This window comes from Arvicanthis niloticus, chromosome 15 (genome assembly GCF_011762505.2).
Source record: "Arvicanthis niloticus isolate mArvNil1 chromosome 15, mArvNil1.pat.X, whole genome shotgun sequence".
Taxonomy (NCBI): Eukaryota; Metazoa; Chordata; class Mammalia; order Rodentia; family Muridae; genus Arvicanthis; species Arvicanthis niloticus.
In genome coordinates, this window is record NC_047672.1 from 71,481,381 (window position 1) to 71,497,531 (window position 16,151).

The 16,151-nt window shown below is 43.4% G+C and overlaps 1 protein-coding gene across 1 annotated transcript; it reads right to left on the bottom strand.

Annotated features, from left to right (window-relative positions):
- Positions 1 to 317: 317 nt before the first annotated feature.
- LOC143434442 (sperm motility kinase X-like) lies at positions 318 to 6,310 on the bottom strand. Its single transcript, XM_076913146.1, has 6 exons — positions 6,188 to 6,310; positions 5,404 to 5,550; positions 3,374 to 5,126; positions 2,954 to 3,048; positions 1,070 to 2,804; positions 318 to 770 (listed from the first exon to the last, which is right to left on the bottom strand). The coding sequence occupies exons 2-3, from the start codon at positions 5,417 to 5,419 to the stop codon at positions 3,394 to 3,396; spliced, it is 1,749 nt and encodes a 582-aa protein (XP_076769261.1). The 5' UTR covers positions 5,420 to 5,550; positions 6,188 to 6,310; the 3' UTR covers positions 318 to 770; positions 1,070 to 2,804; positions 2,954 to 3,048; positions 3,374 to 3,393.
- Between the last annotated feature and the right edge of the window lie 9,841 nt (positions 6,311 to 16,151).

Below are 16,151 nucleotides of genomic sequence, written 5' to 3' on the forward strand. Positions count from 1 at the left end.
TGATTTTAAGCATAGTACCAAGCAGACCCACACTCTGCCCCATGCCAAGACAGATCTAGTATCCTAGGTGCCAACTACATGATGAGCAAATATCAGGCTTCTATCAAGAATGACACCAAGGGATCAGTGAGGACATATGATAGTAGTAGTATCCAGGGAGCTCAAACTTCTTCCCTTTGGGGAAAGATCAGTGCCCCTGGGTGACTGTCATGTGTAGAAGGAACAGAGGTGCTCTAGAGCATATTAAAGATCTGATGGGAGAGAACAGGACACCCACTTCTGTCTGCAGTCCTCCTATGACCCCATGGGGACGATTTGTCTGTTCAAATAAAGTTTTAGTTTATTGTTGTACCACATATTCGCAAACAACAGCGGTCCGCCTCTCTCTGCTTGCAGCTTTTAAATTTTCTGCCTAGACTTATGTCTAGGACAAACAATTTGTTCATCCCATGAACATAGTCCCTTGATGAACATATTCCATCTGCCCAAGACCCTTAGTAACACTGTCATCTCATGAATGAACATTCCATTCTATCACACCCAGGCTGCACACCCTTAACTGGATTACACAGAGGGACCTCTGAATAGAAGTGTCATGCTTGTTGAGATCACACTGGAGAATGTGCACAACACAGCTCCTGCCTATTGTTCCAGAGAGAGACACATAGCATGGGTGGGAGAAAGACACTGGAAGAAAGTTCCTCCACACCAAAGAGCTCCGGAGAACATCTTCAAGACATCAACTCTTTAAGGAACTGAAGTCAACAGGCCTGTAAAAATAAGTATAGAAAAATTCTAGTCACAGTAACACTTCTGTTGCAGGCACAGCGTGGGGACCAGCTCTCTGTTCACATCCCAGGTGGCTGATCTGCACCAGACACACAATGCCTAATATCAAAAACCACACAGCTTCAAACTCACTATTCCATGAAATTGGTCAGTTCCACCGGCATGTGGTGATGTCACTGCTGTGGGTGGTGCCAACATAAAGAGCCCCCAGCTATCTCTACTTGCCCCATGCACACAACAGTGGAGGTGATGGATTGAGGGGACTTGAGAAGCACCTTACCCTGTCACTTGGCTCTTGCCAGAACAGAAAGGAACTGTTCCCACTGAGGACTTTCTTCAAGCTGACTCAGTGTTGTCTCACAATCCTGGTCAGGATAAGGTGCTAGGTGCTCCTGGAATCAGAACACATCTTTCTGTGTTCTTCTCCGCCCACCTACTTGTGGGCCTGGCTTTGTCCTACCTCTGTATCAATCAACAGAAACCTCTTCCATGAAGGAGATCTGAAAACAAGGAGTTTGAGAAAGAATTACAAAAGGCCAGTTGTGAATCTGTAAATGATCATGTCATCCTGGCGACCTGACCCAAGAAGCATCTCCTGTGTGTGTCTCTTCCACCCAGGTTTTCTATGCTCGGAAAGGCGGCCCTTTCCCAGGTCCCTGCAGGTGAGGCTGGCTGTAAGCTTTGTTCTGGGTTGAGGGATATTGCTGGTCTTTTCTGCAGTTTCCTGAGCATGATGCTTTGAAATGCTCACTGATTGGCTCCAGAAGCTCCTGGCCCTTCCCAGCCTGCAATGGGCATAACAATGAAGCAGCAGCAGAAGCAGCAGCAGCAGGGATGACAGAGGTAGCAAGGACATGAGCATGCCAGGAGCCATCTTAGTGGTAAAACTGATTAATGTGCACCAAATACTTTGCAATAGAGGGTGCTGTCAGGGGATAGAAGAATCCAGTTCCTCTTTAACACATTTCAGGACCTCTGGGTATTTCTACTTGGTAGGAATGGGGCAAGAAATAATGAGCCACCCAGAGAAAACTCCAGTGTCATATCAGGGCATCTCATCTGTTTTCCCATCAACATTTCCCTGCCCCCCACAATACTTCTTACCAGCAAATTCTCTGGACTCTCGTGGCAAGCACCACAGACCTCACCTTGGATCTCCTCAAATGACAGTCCACAGGTAAGCATCACCATCATGCACATGGGTGCTTCCCTGGGCCAAACTGGGACACAAGGTGCATCCTGGCTTCCCATGACTCCTAGAAAGCAGTGGAATAGGGAGCTGATGTGTTAGAAGGAAGTGGAGACAAGAGAAAAATGATCTGGAGGAATGTTTCTCAGAGGAGGAATCACTCAAAATATGAAAGTAACTTGTTTGCTGTGGATTCTCTCCACTTCAAGGAAACTTCATTATTATCCACTGTGTATGCCTGTGTTTGGGCGAGCATGCATGTTTGTGTGCCTGCTTGCGTGCGTGCCTGCGTGCCTGCATGCATGTGTGTGTGTCTGTGTGTGTGTGTGTGTGTGTGTGTGTGTGTGTGTGTTTCCAGGCAGATGTAAAGAGTATCCAACAAATGACTCAAGTTGGACTGAAAGTATACAGAGAGTAGACCTGGTATCTCTGTGAGGGCTTTGGGATAACTCTCAGTGTGTCTGAGCAGCAGCCAGAATTCTATGAAGGCTTGTAGCAGAACTTTGGGGCTGAGCTGTCTGTGCTCCCTCTGGATTCACTTCTGGACACCAGATGCACTTTCACTGCTTCTCAGTTTTGTTGCTGCCTCTATCCTGGCCACACATGGAACAGGTCAGGTTCTCTGAGTTCCTTACTCCGCCTCCAACACCACTGTCTTCTCAGCTCTCCCGGACACCTGGACACAGGCCGCTGAGCTGATGTCCTCACTGTGCATGAAGGTTTTCTCAAGGCTGGTGTTTCTTCTCGGTTTCTTTGGTAATCACCAGCACTCCATCAATGCACTGGGCCATGGCAATGTTGGGACTGCTGCCCAGTGTGCAGCTCCCTACATGGGATGGGCAGAAGGAACACTGCTCAGACCTTCTTCCCAGAGTCTTCCTTCAGACTTCAGGGGAAAACACCATTTTGCCTCTAGGTTAAGCCTGCAGTATAGACAGAGCTTCCCACTAGCACGCAGCTACCTGAAATTCCTACCTGGCTCTCTCCTCCATGCTCTCGTCTGCATCCTCACCAGGCTCCTCTCCACTCTCTAGTATCATCCTCCAGGGACCACAGGGCCTCCGACAGCACTTGAAACAGACAAACAAAATCTTAGAAATCTGCAGGACTTATGCTTGGCTGTGCTGACATGGTCTCTCAGGCTGATTCCTCCCGAGTGCTCCATTGATCCCTACACCAACCTTCTCCAGCATCCACGCCTAGCATTGGCCCACTATCCTCTGCTCTCTGCATGTAGCTCAAGCATTGGAGGGCTCCTCAGAGGAGGGAGGACAGGGTGGGATTTTTCTCTCTGGCATGATAGACACAATGTCACCAACCCCCTCAATGTACATGCTGGAATATATTAAGGGAAGGAACTAGAGAGTGTATTCTTTCCCATCACACCCCACCTACTTGTTTTAGCCTGTGTCTCTTTAGCACTCTTCATTGACTGGCATGATATTGTTATTTGTCACTGGCAGACAGCAACACAAGCTCCTCAAGGTCTTGGAAATCCTCCTCTTCAGGCCCTTCCATCCCCACCTTCTCAGTGGTACTCTGGGCACAGCCTGGCACTGCCTTTGGAGATGACCCTGATGGTCCGTTTTCCTGGAGGATGAGCTGTTCTCTTGTAAGGACTCATTCCCTATATTCTCTTCCTGTATTTTCTCGCTGGGGAAGGGGGTCCTGGTTGCAGACCCCCAGGCAGATGTGCTGCAACTTGCGTCTGTAAACTCAGAGCTCTCATTGCTGACATCTTGCCTGTTTTCAAAGGTTGAGGCTTGTGATACGAAGACTGAGACCATGGTTACTGAGGTTGTTGCTTCTGTTCTTGTTGCCTTTTCTTTTCGTGATGGTGAAGTTGTGGAATTGATGCTGCCCTCCTCTCTGAGGGTCCACTTTCCAACGTGAGGCATAAGCCCCTGCAGTGGGGAGGTGTCTTCCAGGAAGCTACTCTTAAGTGAAAAAAAGGTGGGAGGTACACTGTGACTCCTCTTAGAGCCTTTCCTCAAACCACCAGGCAGTTCATAGAGAGTGTGCCAAGTGGAGGTAGGAAGGCTAGGAGCACTGGTTACCCTCCTTTTAGGCCAAGTATGGTTGCAAGTATTTGGAGGGTCCAGTGTACAAACTGGTCCTCTGTGATGAAATTCGGGCTGCTTCTTTTTTAACATCAAGTAAGTGGCCATGATGTGACTATAATTCCGTTCTCTCAAAGAGTCTCTGAGCTCCTTAATGTTATATCCTAGTAAGAACATTGCAAACGCAATGTTCGGCTCTGGTTCTAGAGGGATTGAAATCTCTGAGGATCTAAGTGTATCTGGATCCTGGCACAGCCATGGGTGTGCTAATAGTTCTTGGCTGGATGGCCTCATTGTGGGGTCTATTGTCATTAATCTATGCAAAAGATCTTGAAGGACTGGGGACACAGTATTTGGGATCCAATAGCTCCAGGGGAGGATTTCATGTTTTATTTCAGAAAACATTGTCACTTGGAAGGGAAAATGGCCGATAAGTACATAATATAATAATACCCCAGTACTCCATATGTCACATGGAAAGACATCATAAGGTCTAAGACCAAAGACTTCAGGAGCACAATATTGCGCTGTGCCACAGAATCCTTTCCACTTCATTCTAGGGGCCACTTTTTTGCTTAAGCCAAAATCTGCAAGTTTTACATGCCCCTCCCAATCCAGTAGAATGTTCTCGGCCTTGATGTCTCGGTGGGCAATATTCTGACTGTGTATATAGTTGATGGCCAAAGACAATTCCGTAAATATGCTACGTGCCTCATCCTCATCTAAAAGCCCATAGATGCTGATGTGTTTCTGCAGGGATCCCCAGGCTGCGTATTCCATCACGATATAAGTCGTGTGCCTTGTTTCAATGACTTGAAACAACTGTATTATGTTACTGTGATGCAAACGTTTTACTATGTCAACCTCAGAAATAACTAAGGTGTCTGTCTTTGTGCCCCTTTTCTGTATCTTAATAGCCACCATCATTTCTGTCATAATGTGAAGACCCAATTTGACTTCTCCAAAGGACCCTTTGTCTATGGAGCTCAGGATGGAGTAACCCTGTGCCATGGTGTTCCCTTTATGGTAACAAGTCTCAAGCTCTCTCATCATCACACTTCCCTTCTCTTGGTCAGAGTCACCAGAAGCTATAACAAGTAAAGATGGCAGAGAAAACAAATTAGAATTACTTCTAGGAAAGCTTCCTGCTAGAGATTCTAAGATTCAAAGTCAGAGATACCTCCAAAGACAAGTCTGGTGATGCCTCAGGGGCACAGGGAAACCAGAACAAAGCAAAGGCAAACACAGTGGATGCAAAGCAGGAAGGAGGCTCAGAGCAGAAAGAAGCAAGGGCAATAGAAGACAACAGGTTAGTCAGGAGAAGGAGGATCCCCATATCAAAAGACAACACTTTGACAAACTTACCTAAGACATCCATCATGAAGGGTCAGTGCTGAGTTAAAGCCCAAACTTGAACATCAAGGCTGCTTTACCCGGAAATGCACGAAATGCAACCTGCCCCAGTAGATAAACACAGTATGTACACTGGATGGGGCAAAAGCTGCACTGCACCTACGAATAAGAATAAAAATTTGTCAAATTTTTTTCTGGAAATGGATATACTTTGAGGTCACTGTGTTATACAAAATAACATATCCCAACAGAGACAAATACTGTAAATTTTTCCTTATATGCAGGATCCTTGTAATTTGAGGCTGGACTAGAGAAAAGGAGAAGTATGTGGGGACTGGAGGATTAGAGAGAGGATGACATAGAGAGTAAAAGGAAGTGACAAAGTCAAAGAGAAGTCAGGAAAAGGAATGTGAATGTTGGCCAGGCAGGGATGCCACTCGGGTTTCTTTCCACATTTCATCTCAGCACTTGAGAGGCAAGGCAGGCAAATCTCTGAGTTTGAGGCTACCCTGGTCTACAGAGAAAGTTCCAGGTTGGCCAAGGCCACACAAAGAAACCCAGTTTACAAAGAACAAGAAAACCAAACCAAACTAAAGAAGGAAAGAGAAAGGAGAAAGAAAAAAGGAAGGAAGGAAAATAGATGGATGTTAATCCAGAGAGCAAAATGAAAAAAATTAAAGAAACACACAGAAGAAGATGGGGAAGCTGTAAACAAAGATCCCAAGTGAATCAAGTCATATAAACAGAAATCCAAACCTCTGAGCTCCTGGAAAGGAAACAGCAGGAAATAACTCACTCTGAGTAGGTATAGCTGATGTTCAATATCAAAATTCAAACAATCATAAAGTTCCAAATCTGATCCAGCCACCAACCACCAGGTTCTACAATCACCGCCAAACAGCTCTCTGCACAGAAAAACATAGACCAGCCCAGACAGGGCATTATATGAATGGCTGTTGGTCATTCCTCACAATAGCTCTCTGTGATATCAGAGCATTAGTGGCAACTCAGAGCTGGCACAACCCTCAGTGGCTTTTCTCACTCCTTGGTACCAACGGGCTCTATCTCTTACTGATCATTTCACTGAGAGCAATGACCTGACAAGAGACACCTTAAGGGAGGGAGGGCTTTATTTAGACTCATAATATGAGGGGTTTTCAGGGTATGTTGGGGCTCCCACACTGGGGCTTTACTGTCGTGTCAAAAGGAATGTTTTAGATGGAGGTGGAGACAAAATGGATTGGAAGGACATCTAGATATTTCCAGAAAAGGGAAGAGCAAGAAATATGACCTCTCTCTGCCTCTCTCCCTCTCTCTCTCCCTCTCCCTCTGTCTACCAGATATCCCAGATTTTTCTCCTTCTCCCTCTCCCTCTGTCTCCCTCTCTTTCCCTCCTCCCCACCTCTCTCTCTCTCTCTCTTCTCTGCTAGATGTTCCATCTTCCAGTCCTTTCAGACAACATCATTTTATTGACGGATGATGTTTCCATACAGTACAAGAGATTCTCTAATATATACAGCATACCAAGAATGATCACAAAAGACTAGAGGATTAGGAAAAGTCCTATCCTAAAAATGTTTATGAATAAGCATAATGTTATGTATACATTACCATGAGATACACCAGCCTTCATTTTGCCATTGTTTACATCTTAGTTATAGTAATGTTTCTATGTTGCCTTTTCACATTAAAAATATGTTCGTTTTAAGGAAGTCCTGGAAGCTACCTGTTCGTGGACATCTTAAAAACTAATTAGAAATCCCAGGGAAAGGCAACCAAAACTTTTGAAGAACATACAATCATATCTACAAGAGCAGACTTCAGAACTGAGCTTGTGACTCTACTCTGCCTTTCAGAACCATGAAGACTAAACTAAGAATCTTTCATATAAAGCCATGGAAATCTTACTCATGGAATCAAAGGTTATTTGCACATCAAGATGCAATAATAGTAGATATAACATGTAACAACAGATCAACACCAATGTGACCTGTTAAGCATTTTGTCACTATTTCTAAATTTTACATCCACCTGATAGGAAATGATATTAACCCTAAGTGCTAACGTCTTTCAGTAATAAGCATTTTATTTTTTAATGCCTACCAGAGGGAAACAGAAAGAGTTCTTTCTAGCATTTAAATGAAATGTGCAGTGGAACACCATCCTCTGGGAGCATGGCTGTGGCCATCCACACCAGAGCAACTGACTGCCACAGGAATGCCTCCCTGCCTCCCAAGATCAGCCCTGTTGCTGACTCCCCATAGGAGGTTGCTGTGAATCTTTAGACCTTTATGTGAGACCCCAGGCACTCATTTCTGGACCGCTCTCCCATATGTCTGCAATTCTACCCTCCACCCCAGCGTCTCCAGAAGTGCTAGCATATAGGGACAGATCATTAGCTGAAGGAGCTTCTGCTTTCACAGCTATGAGGAAGCCAGCAAGCGCACTATGTACCATAGTTTGGAAATGTAAGCTGTTTGGAGGTCACTCACACTCTAATAAATAACCAAGTTCATATCCATGCTCCTGTAAGAAATAACAATAAACCCACCAGTTCACCAAGCTGGAATTGGGTGGAATCTTTCCTTGGGTCTGTCACTGATACTCTATTTATATTGAGGCATTTATTCATATTTCCCCAGGTAAAGTCAATGCAACAAAATGAAGAATATTTAATTACATAGTTACTTTGTTCCATTCCTTACACCCAATAAATAATCACTGTGATAGAGGGGAGATAGAATAATTTGAAGTTACTTAGGTTTTATGGGCAGCCAGTTTAAACTGACAGTTAAATGGGTCTATGATCCCTTCCAGTGCATAAGCCCCTTTGCACTTTGTGTGTACTTGTGCATGTGCGTGTGCATGTGCGTGTGCATGTGCGTGCGTGTGCGTATGTGTATTGTACAAGTATGTGTGTATTTGTGTGATTTCTGTATAGAGGTTGATGCTGGTGTCTTCCTCAATCTCTGTCTACTTTATTTATCAACGAATGGTCTTTCACTGAACCCAGAGCTTGCTGCTTCCAACTCATCCAGCTGGTTATTTGGCCTGTGGATTCCCTGTCTGCACCGCCCCAGTGCTGGGCTTACAGGTGACTGCTGTGTCCACCTGCTCTCATGAGGGATCTGAACTCCGGCTCTTATGCTGACATGACAATCACTTTTTTACTGAGCCCTTTACAGTTTGTTGCAATGTGTCCTGCACTCCCCGAAGCTGCTGCCACTCCACTGTTATTATGGAATGGAGAACTTGGGAAGCCATGCTCTGAGCCAGTTTCTGTCTATTGCATAGTAGAAGAACCACAGGGAATGCAAAAAGAATCACACTGGCAAACCCCAATCTTTTTACTTAGTTTCACCACCGAATAATGCTTGTGTTTCCATTTTGATTACTGCTGACTCTATGCCTTCTGTCCACATTAGTCTATTTTTAAATGGTGGAGTTTTTTCTTTTTTTTTTTTAATTCACGCCTTTATTATAAACTACAAAAAATTTAGAAAATATAAAAAATAATTACACATGGCCAAACAGGATAATTTTTCTTAATTGGCCACATTATAATTCAAGCCAGTTTGTCTGGGTTCTTAATGCTAAGCTTAAACTAAAAGAAGACCCTGGGCTTCCACACCCACTAGAATTAAGTGCTAAGACATTGGCTTTGTAGGCTGTCTATGCCTAGTGGCAGCACCTCTGGCTGTGACCCCCAAACAAGTAAAGGGCTCTAGTCAGAAATCTGTACAGTGCTAAAAGAGTTGCCCTATACACCAAACACCCTAGGACAGGCCTTAATTAATGCTGTAAATCATTTGGTTCTAAACTAAATTAAATTTTTTTTAAAAAAATTGTTTCTTGGATTTTCAGTTCAAATGCAAACAAACAGGACATATTTTTGCTGAGGTCTCAGAAGTTTCTATCTGGCTATGTTGGATTTAACTGACTATTTGAAGTCATCGTGAAATAGGATCCTTGTCAGTCAGTAGCTGAGTACACTTGTCCCTGAGAAAAAACGTAATATCAGCACTGTTGGAGCCCTCGCCTCAGTTAGTCTGGCTGGTACATGTGCATCGGAAGGGCTCCGCTCCTCGTCTCATGCATCCTGCTAAGACTTTTCAGCCACACTCTCTGTTTCTCATAAAATTAGGGTTCAATCCCTTTTATTAGGCCCATCATGTATACCTTTCAAATTGATTACTTAGTAGACAAAAATCAAACATTAGTGTCAGTGCTGAGAGGTATTGGAAGCGGCCTGTGGCGAACGCTGCCTCCATGGAGTAGGCCGGCCCTCTTCTAGATCAGCTGCAAGTGTTCTGTGGACGAGCGCCTGCCAGGAAAAGCCACCAAGCCAGCCTCCATCTGGCCTCTCTTGCCCCAGTACATGACAGGGACCTAAAAACTGTTCCTCCAGAGCTGTCAGTGCTGTGCCAAGGATCCAAAAGAATCAACCCTAAATAAAAGGGCTCAGCACAAGGAGCAGCGGCCTCTGCTGGCCAAAACTGAGATTTTCCAGGCTAGGCTGTAATTACTAGAAGCAATGCCAAACCCAGAGAAGGAGCTGAAGGGACCTGAGCTAAGGACCCCCCAGCTTTTAACTGTGAGCATATTCTTTTCTACTCACCTCACCCCACCCCACCCTCTCTCTGTATCCTGAAACCAGAAGATTGCAGACAGACACAAAGCCCCTTTGTGACAGGAAAGAGCTTGAGGCAGTGAGGCAGGCCGTACAGCAAGCAGGGCCTCTCTTTTGAGGAATGGAGAGGATGCTCTGAGAGAAACAAGAAATCCCAGTCCAGTTTACTTAAAGCTTTATGACTGGAAATTGTGGGGGGGGGGTGGCATACGTGTGTCTCTGTGTATATGGGTAAGTGTGTATGTGTGTGTGCACACGCATGTGTATGTGGGTGATGTGTATGTGTACGTCTGTGTGTACATATACATTTATGTGCATGCAAGTGTGAGTGTGTGTATGTGCGTATGTATGTATATATGCATGCACATGTGAGTGTGTGTGTGTGTGTATATGTTTGTGTGAGTGTATGTGTGTATGTGTAAATGTGCGTGTGTGTGTGTGTGTGTGTGTGTGTGTGTGTTTGAAGGAAGTACTACAAATCAGAGACAACAGATTCCAGCCTCCCTAAAGACGTGTTCCAAGATCTCCTTCAGTAAGAGGCTTTGTAGCAAGTATTGGTGGGCCATCCATGGTTCAAGTTGGGCTCTGTAATTCTCTATCTTCAGAAAACCTCCCTCTTCAAACAGTCCTAAGGCTAACTTATATCATATCAGCGACTGATTATGCAGGCTCTTCAGAGGACTCTCAGGCAAGCCAACCAGCTCCAAGGCCCCATCTTTCTCTACCAGGGTACAACACCTTTTGAAACCACAGTATTATCAGGGACAGCAGAGGTCTTCTCAACATGACTGCTTCACCCTCTCAGAGCAGGACTTACCTTCATGAGAGGCAACGGGAGCTCCTCTGTCACAAGCTTGATTCTGGGAAGTTCCTGTGGTAGGGAAACATGAATACAGCATATCAACCACCCATGCTCAGGCCTTCAGGAAGTGTCTTCTGCATAGACAGGAGCCGAGGACAGCCAGCTTCCTGTGTGAGAACTTCTACTTCAAATAACTTCCTAGTACAAAGATAATATAATAGGGTTGTGTCTCTAGCCTTGGAAAATGAAATATTCCTTTTTTCTTTTTGTTTGTTTGTTTGTTTGTTTGTTTGTATGGTTGGTTGGTTTTGTTCTTTGTGGGGGGTTGGGGTTGGGATTTTTGTTTTGTTTCAGGTTTGGTTTTTGATTTGATTTGTTTTCTTTTGTTTGAGAAGGTTTCTCTGTATAGACCTGGCTATGTCCTGGAATTCACTCTGTAGACCAGGCTAGCCTCAAACTTACACAGATCTGTCTGCCTCTACCTCCCCAGTCCTGAGATTAATGGTGTACACAATCACCCCACTATTTCTTTTTCTTTTCTTTTTTATAAAAGTATTCTTTAAATAATAGCTCACTGGTTCTCTGAAAAGAGAGGAACAATTATTATGAGAAAATACAGAACAAATACTGTACTTTTAGACATTTCTACTTAAAAACAAATGAGGGAAATTATATTTGAACTATTAAAGTCACAATTAAATGAAAGCATCCCATTATCCCTTTCTGCCCTTGTCTTCTTTCACTATTTGTAGCACGAGTTGGTCCTGTCCTCTCTAGAAGGAACAAAAGTGAATGGGTTCTCACGCACTGTGGTCACCTAGATCTCAGGGCCTCATAGAGAGTGTGTGCACAGTCCAGTGCTAAGATGTGCAGTTCGTGCCAGCTAACCCCACCCCTGGCATCCTGCTAACTAGTGACCAGTAGAACAAGCCTGGTGAGCCAGGAGTAGTTGAATGTCTAATTCCAGGCAAGAGAGACAGAGGCAGGAGGATCATGAGTTCAAGGCCATCCTCAGTGTCCTAGGAAGTCTGAGCCCAACCTTGGCTGTATGAAACCCCGCCCCTTAAAGTGCCAGGGACCAAATTTAAAAGGATAAACTTCCCAAATTGCCCTCACCCCATGGATACTAGGAAAAAAGTGTCTGTGTGTTAACTATGTAGTTTGCCTTTCAGCCAGTCAATTCCGATTTCCTTCAAAATGTAGATGGCACTAGAAAGCAATTTAAGAGTGCTTTGTAAAAATATCTGATTGGTGGGCCCATGGATGTCTGAATGTCACCTACGCACTGTTTCTATAGGAGGAAGTTACCTGTGGTGAAGCAGTAAACTGCAGACCACCAGTGCTATTGAGTTCCTGTAGGTAAGGATCTCCGAGTGCTTCTCTCCCCGATGCTCCACGACAGGCACCTCAGGGCAGCCCTGAGACACCAGGTTCTGTGATGTTAATATTTATTCTCATCTTGGCAGTGTCTAGAACATCTCTGACATACATATCTGTGAGGCATAACTCATTAGGTGGATTGAGCTGAGAAGACCAGCCCTACATACAGGCATCACCGTTCCTTGTGGGAATGGGACTGCACAGAGATTTAATCCAATGGGGCTGGAGCACTTACAGCTCCTGACTTTGGGCTGTGCTGCAGTATGGCCAGCTGCCGCCACTATGCTTTTCCCACCATGAAAGATTGTATCAAAAAAACTGTGGGGAAAATACCCACAGTTTTCTCTCTTAAACTGCTTCTTGTGGTATTTTTTTTATTTTTTATTTATGTATTTATTTATTTATTTTATTATTTATTTTTATTATTTTTTATTATTTTATTTATTTTATTTTTGTTACAGCAACAAAAAGAGTAACTTATGTAAGTTCTAAATCGTATTTTCAGAGGTACAATAGTAACATTTTAAAACAATTATAATTACAATGCACAATTTAGAATTAGCTAAGAGCGAGAATAGTCTCTAGTATTTTACTTAACTGTGTAGTAGGCCATTGACATATATAGACTCTGGGTACAATTAAATTCAGAGTTTGGGTTTTTTGGTGTTTTTTGGTTTGTTTGTTTGTTGTTGTCCTGTTTCTTATAATAGAGTTTATTTTAAAAATTCAACTGCTGGTAAGTGTAGTGCTATACATCTGTGATCCACGTGAGAGGCTTGCCTAGAGCAAGCCTGAGCTAAATAGTGAATTCTCTGTCTCCAATTAAAAAAAAAAATCCAAGTCAATCTTTCCATCCGGATATGTGAACTTGCTACTTCCTGTGTAACAAGCATTAGGGATGACTGTTGACTAAGGAAGGGTGATATTTGCATCATTACTAAGGATGAATGTGAGAACACAGAGCATGGGATAGGAGGAGGCCTTTTACAGAAACTTAACCAAACCACAAGAAGTTTTAAAGCCTTAAGAAATGAACAAGTGAATCCCTGCCCTTTGGGATGGTGGCCTCACACACCATCCGGGTAAGAACACAGCCCAGGGAGCACTGCTCCCAATCCTGCCTCTCCACACCTCAGTAATAGGACAGAAGAGCAGTGGGTAATGCACAGAGGGAGCTGAGGTGTGTGTTTCCTGACCCAATGGTGTAACCTGAAGACTTCCTGCCTCATAACCACACTCTGCCTATACATTTGTAAGTCATTTGAAAGAAAAGTAAAGTGGGTGCCTAGGAAAAGGAGAAGCCTGGTCTTTCCCCCTTGCAATTTTACACCATAGCAAAGAAATATATTAACCATAATCCAAAAAGCAATCAGAGAAGGCCTTCAGGAAAACACTACTGTTGTAAGTATCAAAACTTTAGAAATCAATCAAACATAACTGTGTATGGTGGTGCAAGCCTGCAATCCCAGCACTTGGGAGGGAGGGAGGGGCATTTGGGAGGATCAGGGATTTAAGGGAATCAGCCACACAGGCAACTGATGCAGGCCAGGCTGGGTTATATGAGCATGTGTCTCAAAACAAAAAGAAAACAAAACAAAAATATTAAGTAAATCAAGCACATTTGACTCTTTCTTTCTTTTCTTTAGACGGGGTCTCACTACTATGTAGCCCAGGCTAACCTCCAACTGAAGGTCTTCCTCTTAGGCCTCCTGAGTGTTGGATTACATGCATGCTCTTTACGTGCCTCTTCCAACTGTGTTGACACAGAGACGAAACACAAGGTGAAAAGTGCCAGGATTTATCTAGTACATATTTCCCAATGCCTGTTGCCTAAATTTTCCTTAAATACTGCTATAAATACCTTTTTAATGCAACTCCTGCTTCAAGACTAAGCACACTGCTCCACCATCTAACTGAAAGGGGAAGAGGCAGGTGCTGTCGGCTGCCTCATATGGAACAGCATCCTGTTGCATCACCGCCTACCATAAAGGTGTCTAGACCAACAGGAAGCATGTCTCTGATTCTCCCTGAAGCTTTGGAGTTGCCTAATTTTCTTTATAAATCTTTATAAAAACAGGGGAAGGTATCCTAAAAGTCAAACTCTGCCAAGAATCATCACAGTGGTCTAGCCATTCCTCATTCATAACACCTATTAAATACTTGAATCTGGTCAACACAGGAGTAAAACTGTCTTCTAGGATACCATCACTGAGGTTCTGTTCTGCCTGCCAGAAGAAAGAGCGACACTCACCCTTTGTCTGCCCATCATGCTCTTGCTTTATGTAAATACTTCTGGCCAGTGCTCACTGTAGGCTGGGCATCCTTGACCAAGGTGCTCATCAGCAGAAGAGATTCAGATTTGGCTTTTAAAAAATTTTAGGTTTTGAAATTCTTCATGGACATGAGATCTTTTAGTGAGAAAACAGAAATCTACACATGAAATTTATTTGTCTTTCATAACACACACACTTCAGAAACATGCCTTCGAGTCTTTCCAAAGCATACAACTTTTATGGATACAACAATACTCCTTTTGCATACACATGTCAGAATATGTATATATACACGTGTATATGCATATGTATGCATATATGTATATAGGATTTACCACATATAAATATTTCATATGTGGCATTACATTAAACTTTAAAATGTTGCAGATTTTGCAGCATGTAGATTTTGAATTTTCTGATTAGAGTTGTTTATACCGTCTGATAAGAAATTTCAATTCAGCTCCTTGTCAGTCAAAACAGAAGTGAAATCATAAAGCTGGTTACCATAACAGGAATGGTCTCCCCTGACCCACAGTGGTGAGCCCACCACGACTTCATTACTGACCTCATTCCAAGTCAGCACAGAGGATTAAGGTAAGAACATGTGCACGTCATGCAGCTCTGGAGACGCACTCCAATAGGCAGAAGCTGGGCAGATTATAAAATGAGACATGATAGAAATAGAGAAGTCAGCATGGTGATTCACCACATCTGGTTAAACCCTAAGTCCTCGCCACTCATTTGTGTCTCCGGACGTTAGCCATTATGATTTTATCTACAGCTTAAAATGTTCAGGTGCTCCTTTTACAATGAGAATAGCAATTTAAAAAAAAAAATCATTTCGTACTGCCTGGTACCATGGCATGATGCCAGTCGTACATAGCCAACCAACATAAAACTGGGCTACTGAAATTTTTGTTAATAAGGTTATAGAATCAAAATCTGATCTTCATCTCATTGGTCTCTGCAAACCACAGCTTCTTGCAAAATCCACAAGAGAATGAGATTTCCTTAGCCACTGATTGCAATGAAGTTTGAAAAATCCACGCAAAATGCTCCTAAACAGCGTTTTGACAGAAGCATCCGTTACCGACTTATTGATCTCCCTCCCGCGGAAGGCTGAACACACAGCTCACAGCACAGCACCAGCAACACTTACCAATTAGAAATTCTTGACTGAGGTCAAATGAATGGCGGGCAGAGACATGCTCGGACAGCCACTGAATGATCTTTAAAAAGGAAGGCCACCGAACTCTGTTGGCTTTTAAAACTGTACTGCAACCACCAAAGTAGTACAAAATAGGTAATATATAATATATGTATAAAGATGTAATATATAATGAATGAAGTTTTAAAATTCTACATCTATTTTGGAGTACCCTGAAAACATACCTACTTCCAGTTTAAAAACCAATATAGTCCTGACAGTATTGTAAATAAGATCATTTGAAGATATCCTTTTAACAGAACCCTTTGGGTAGGCTCCAGAAGAACCTTCCTCAACCCAATATACATTTTTTTCAAACACGGATGCTGTTATGCAAAGTACCCATCAAGAGATCGACTGAACACAAGAGTAATGCACAACAAAACCACTGGGCTTACTGACACCAGCCTTGGGTTAAAGTCCAGTGCAGCCATCACTGTGCATGGACACCATCACACCACTTGCCAT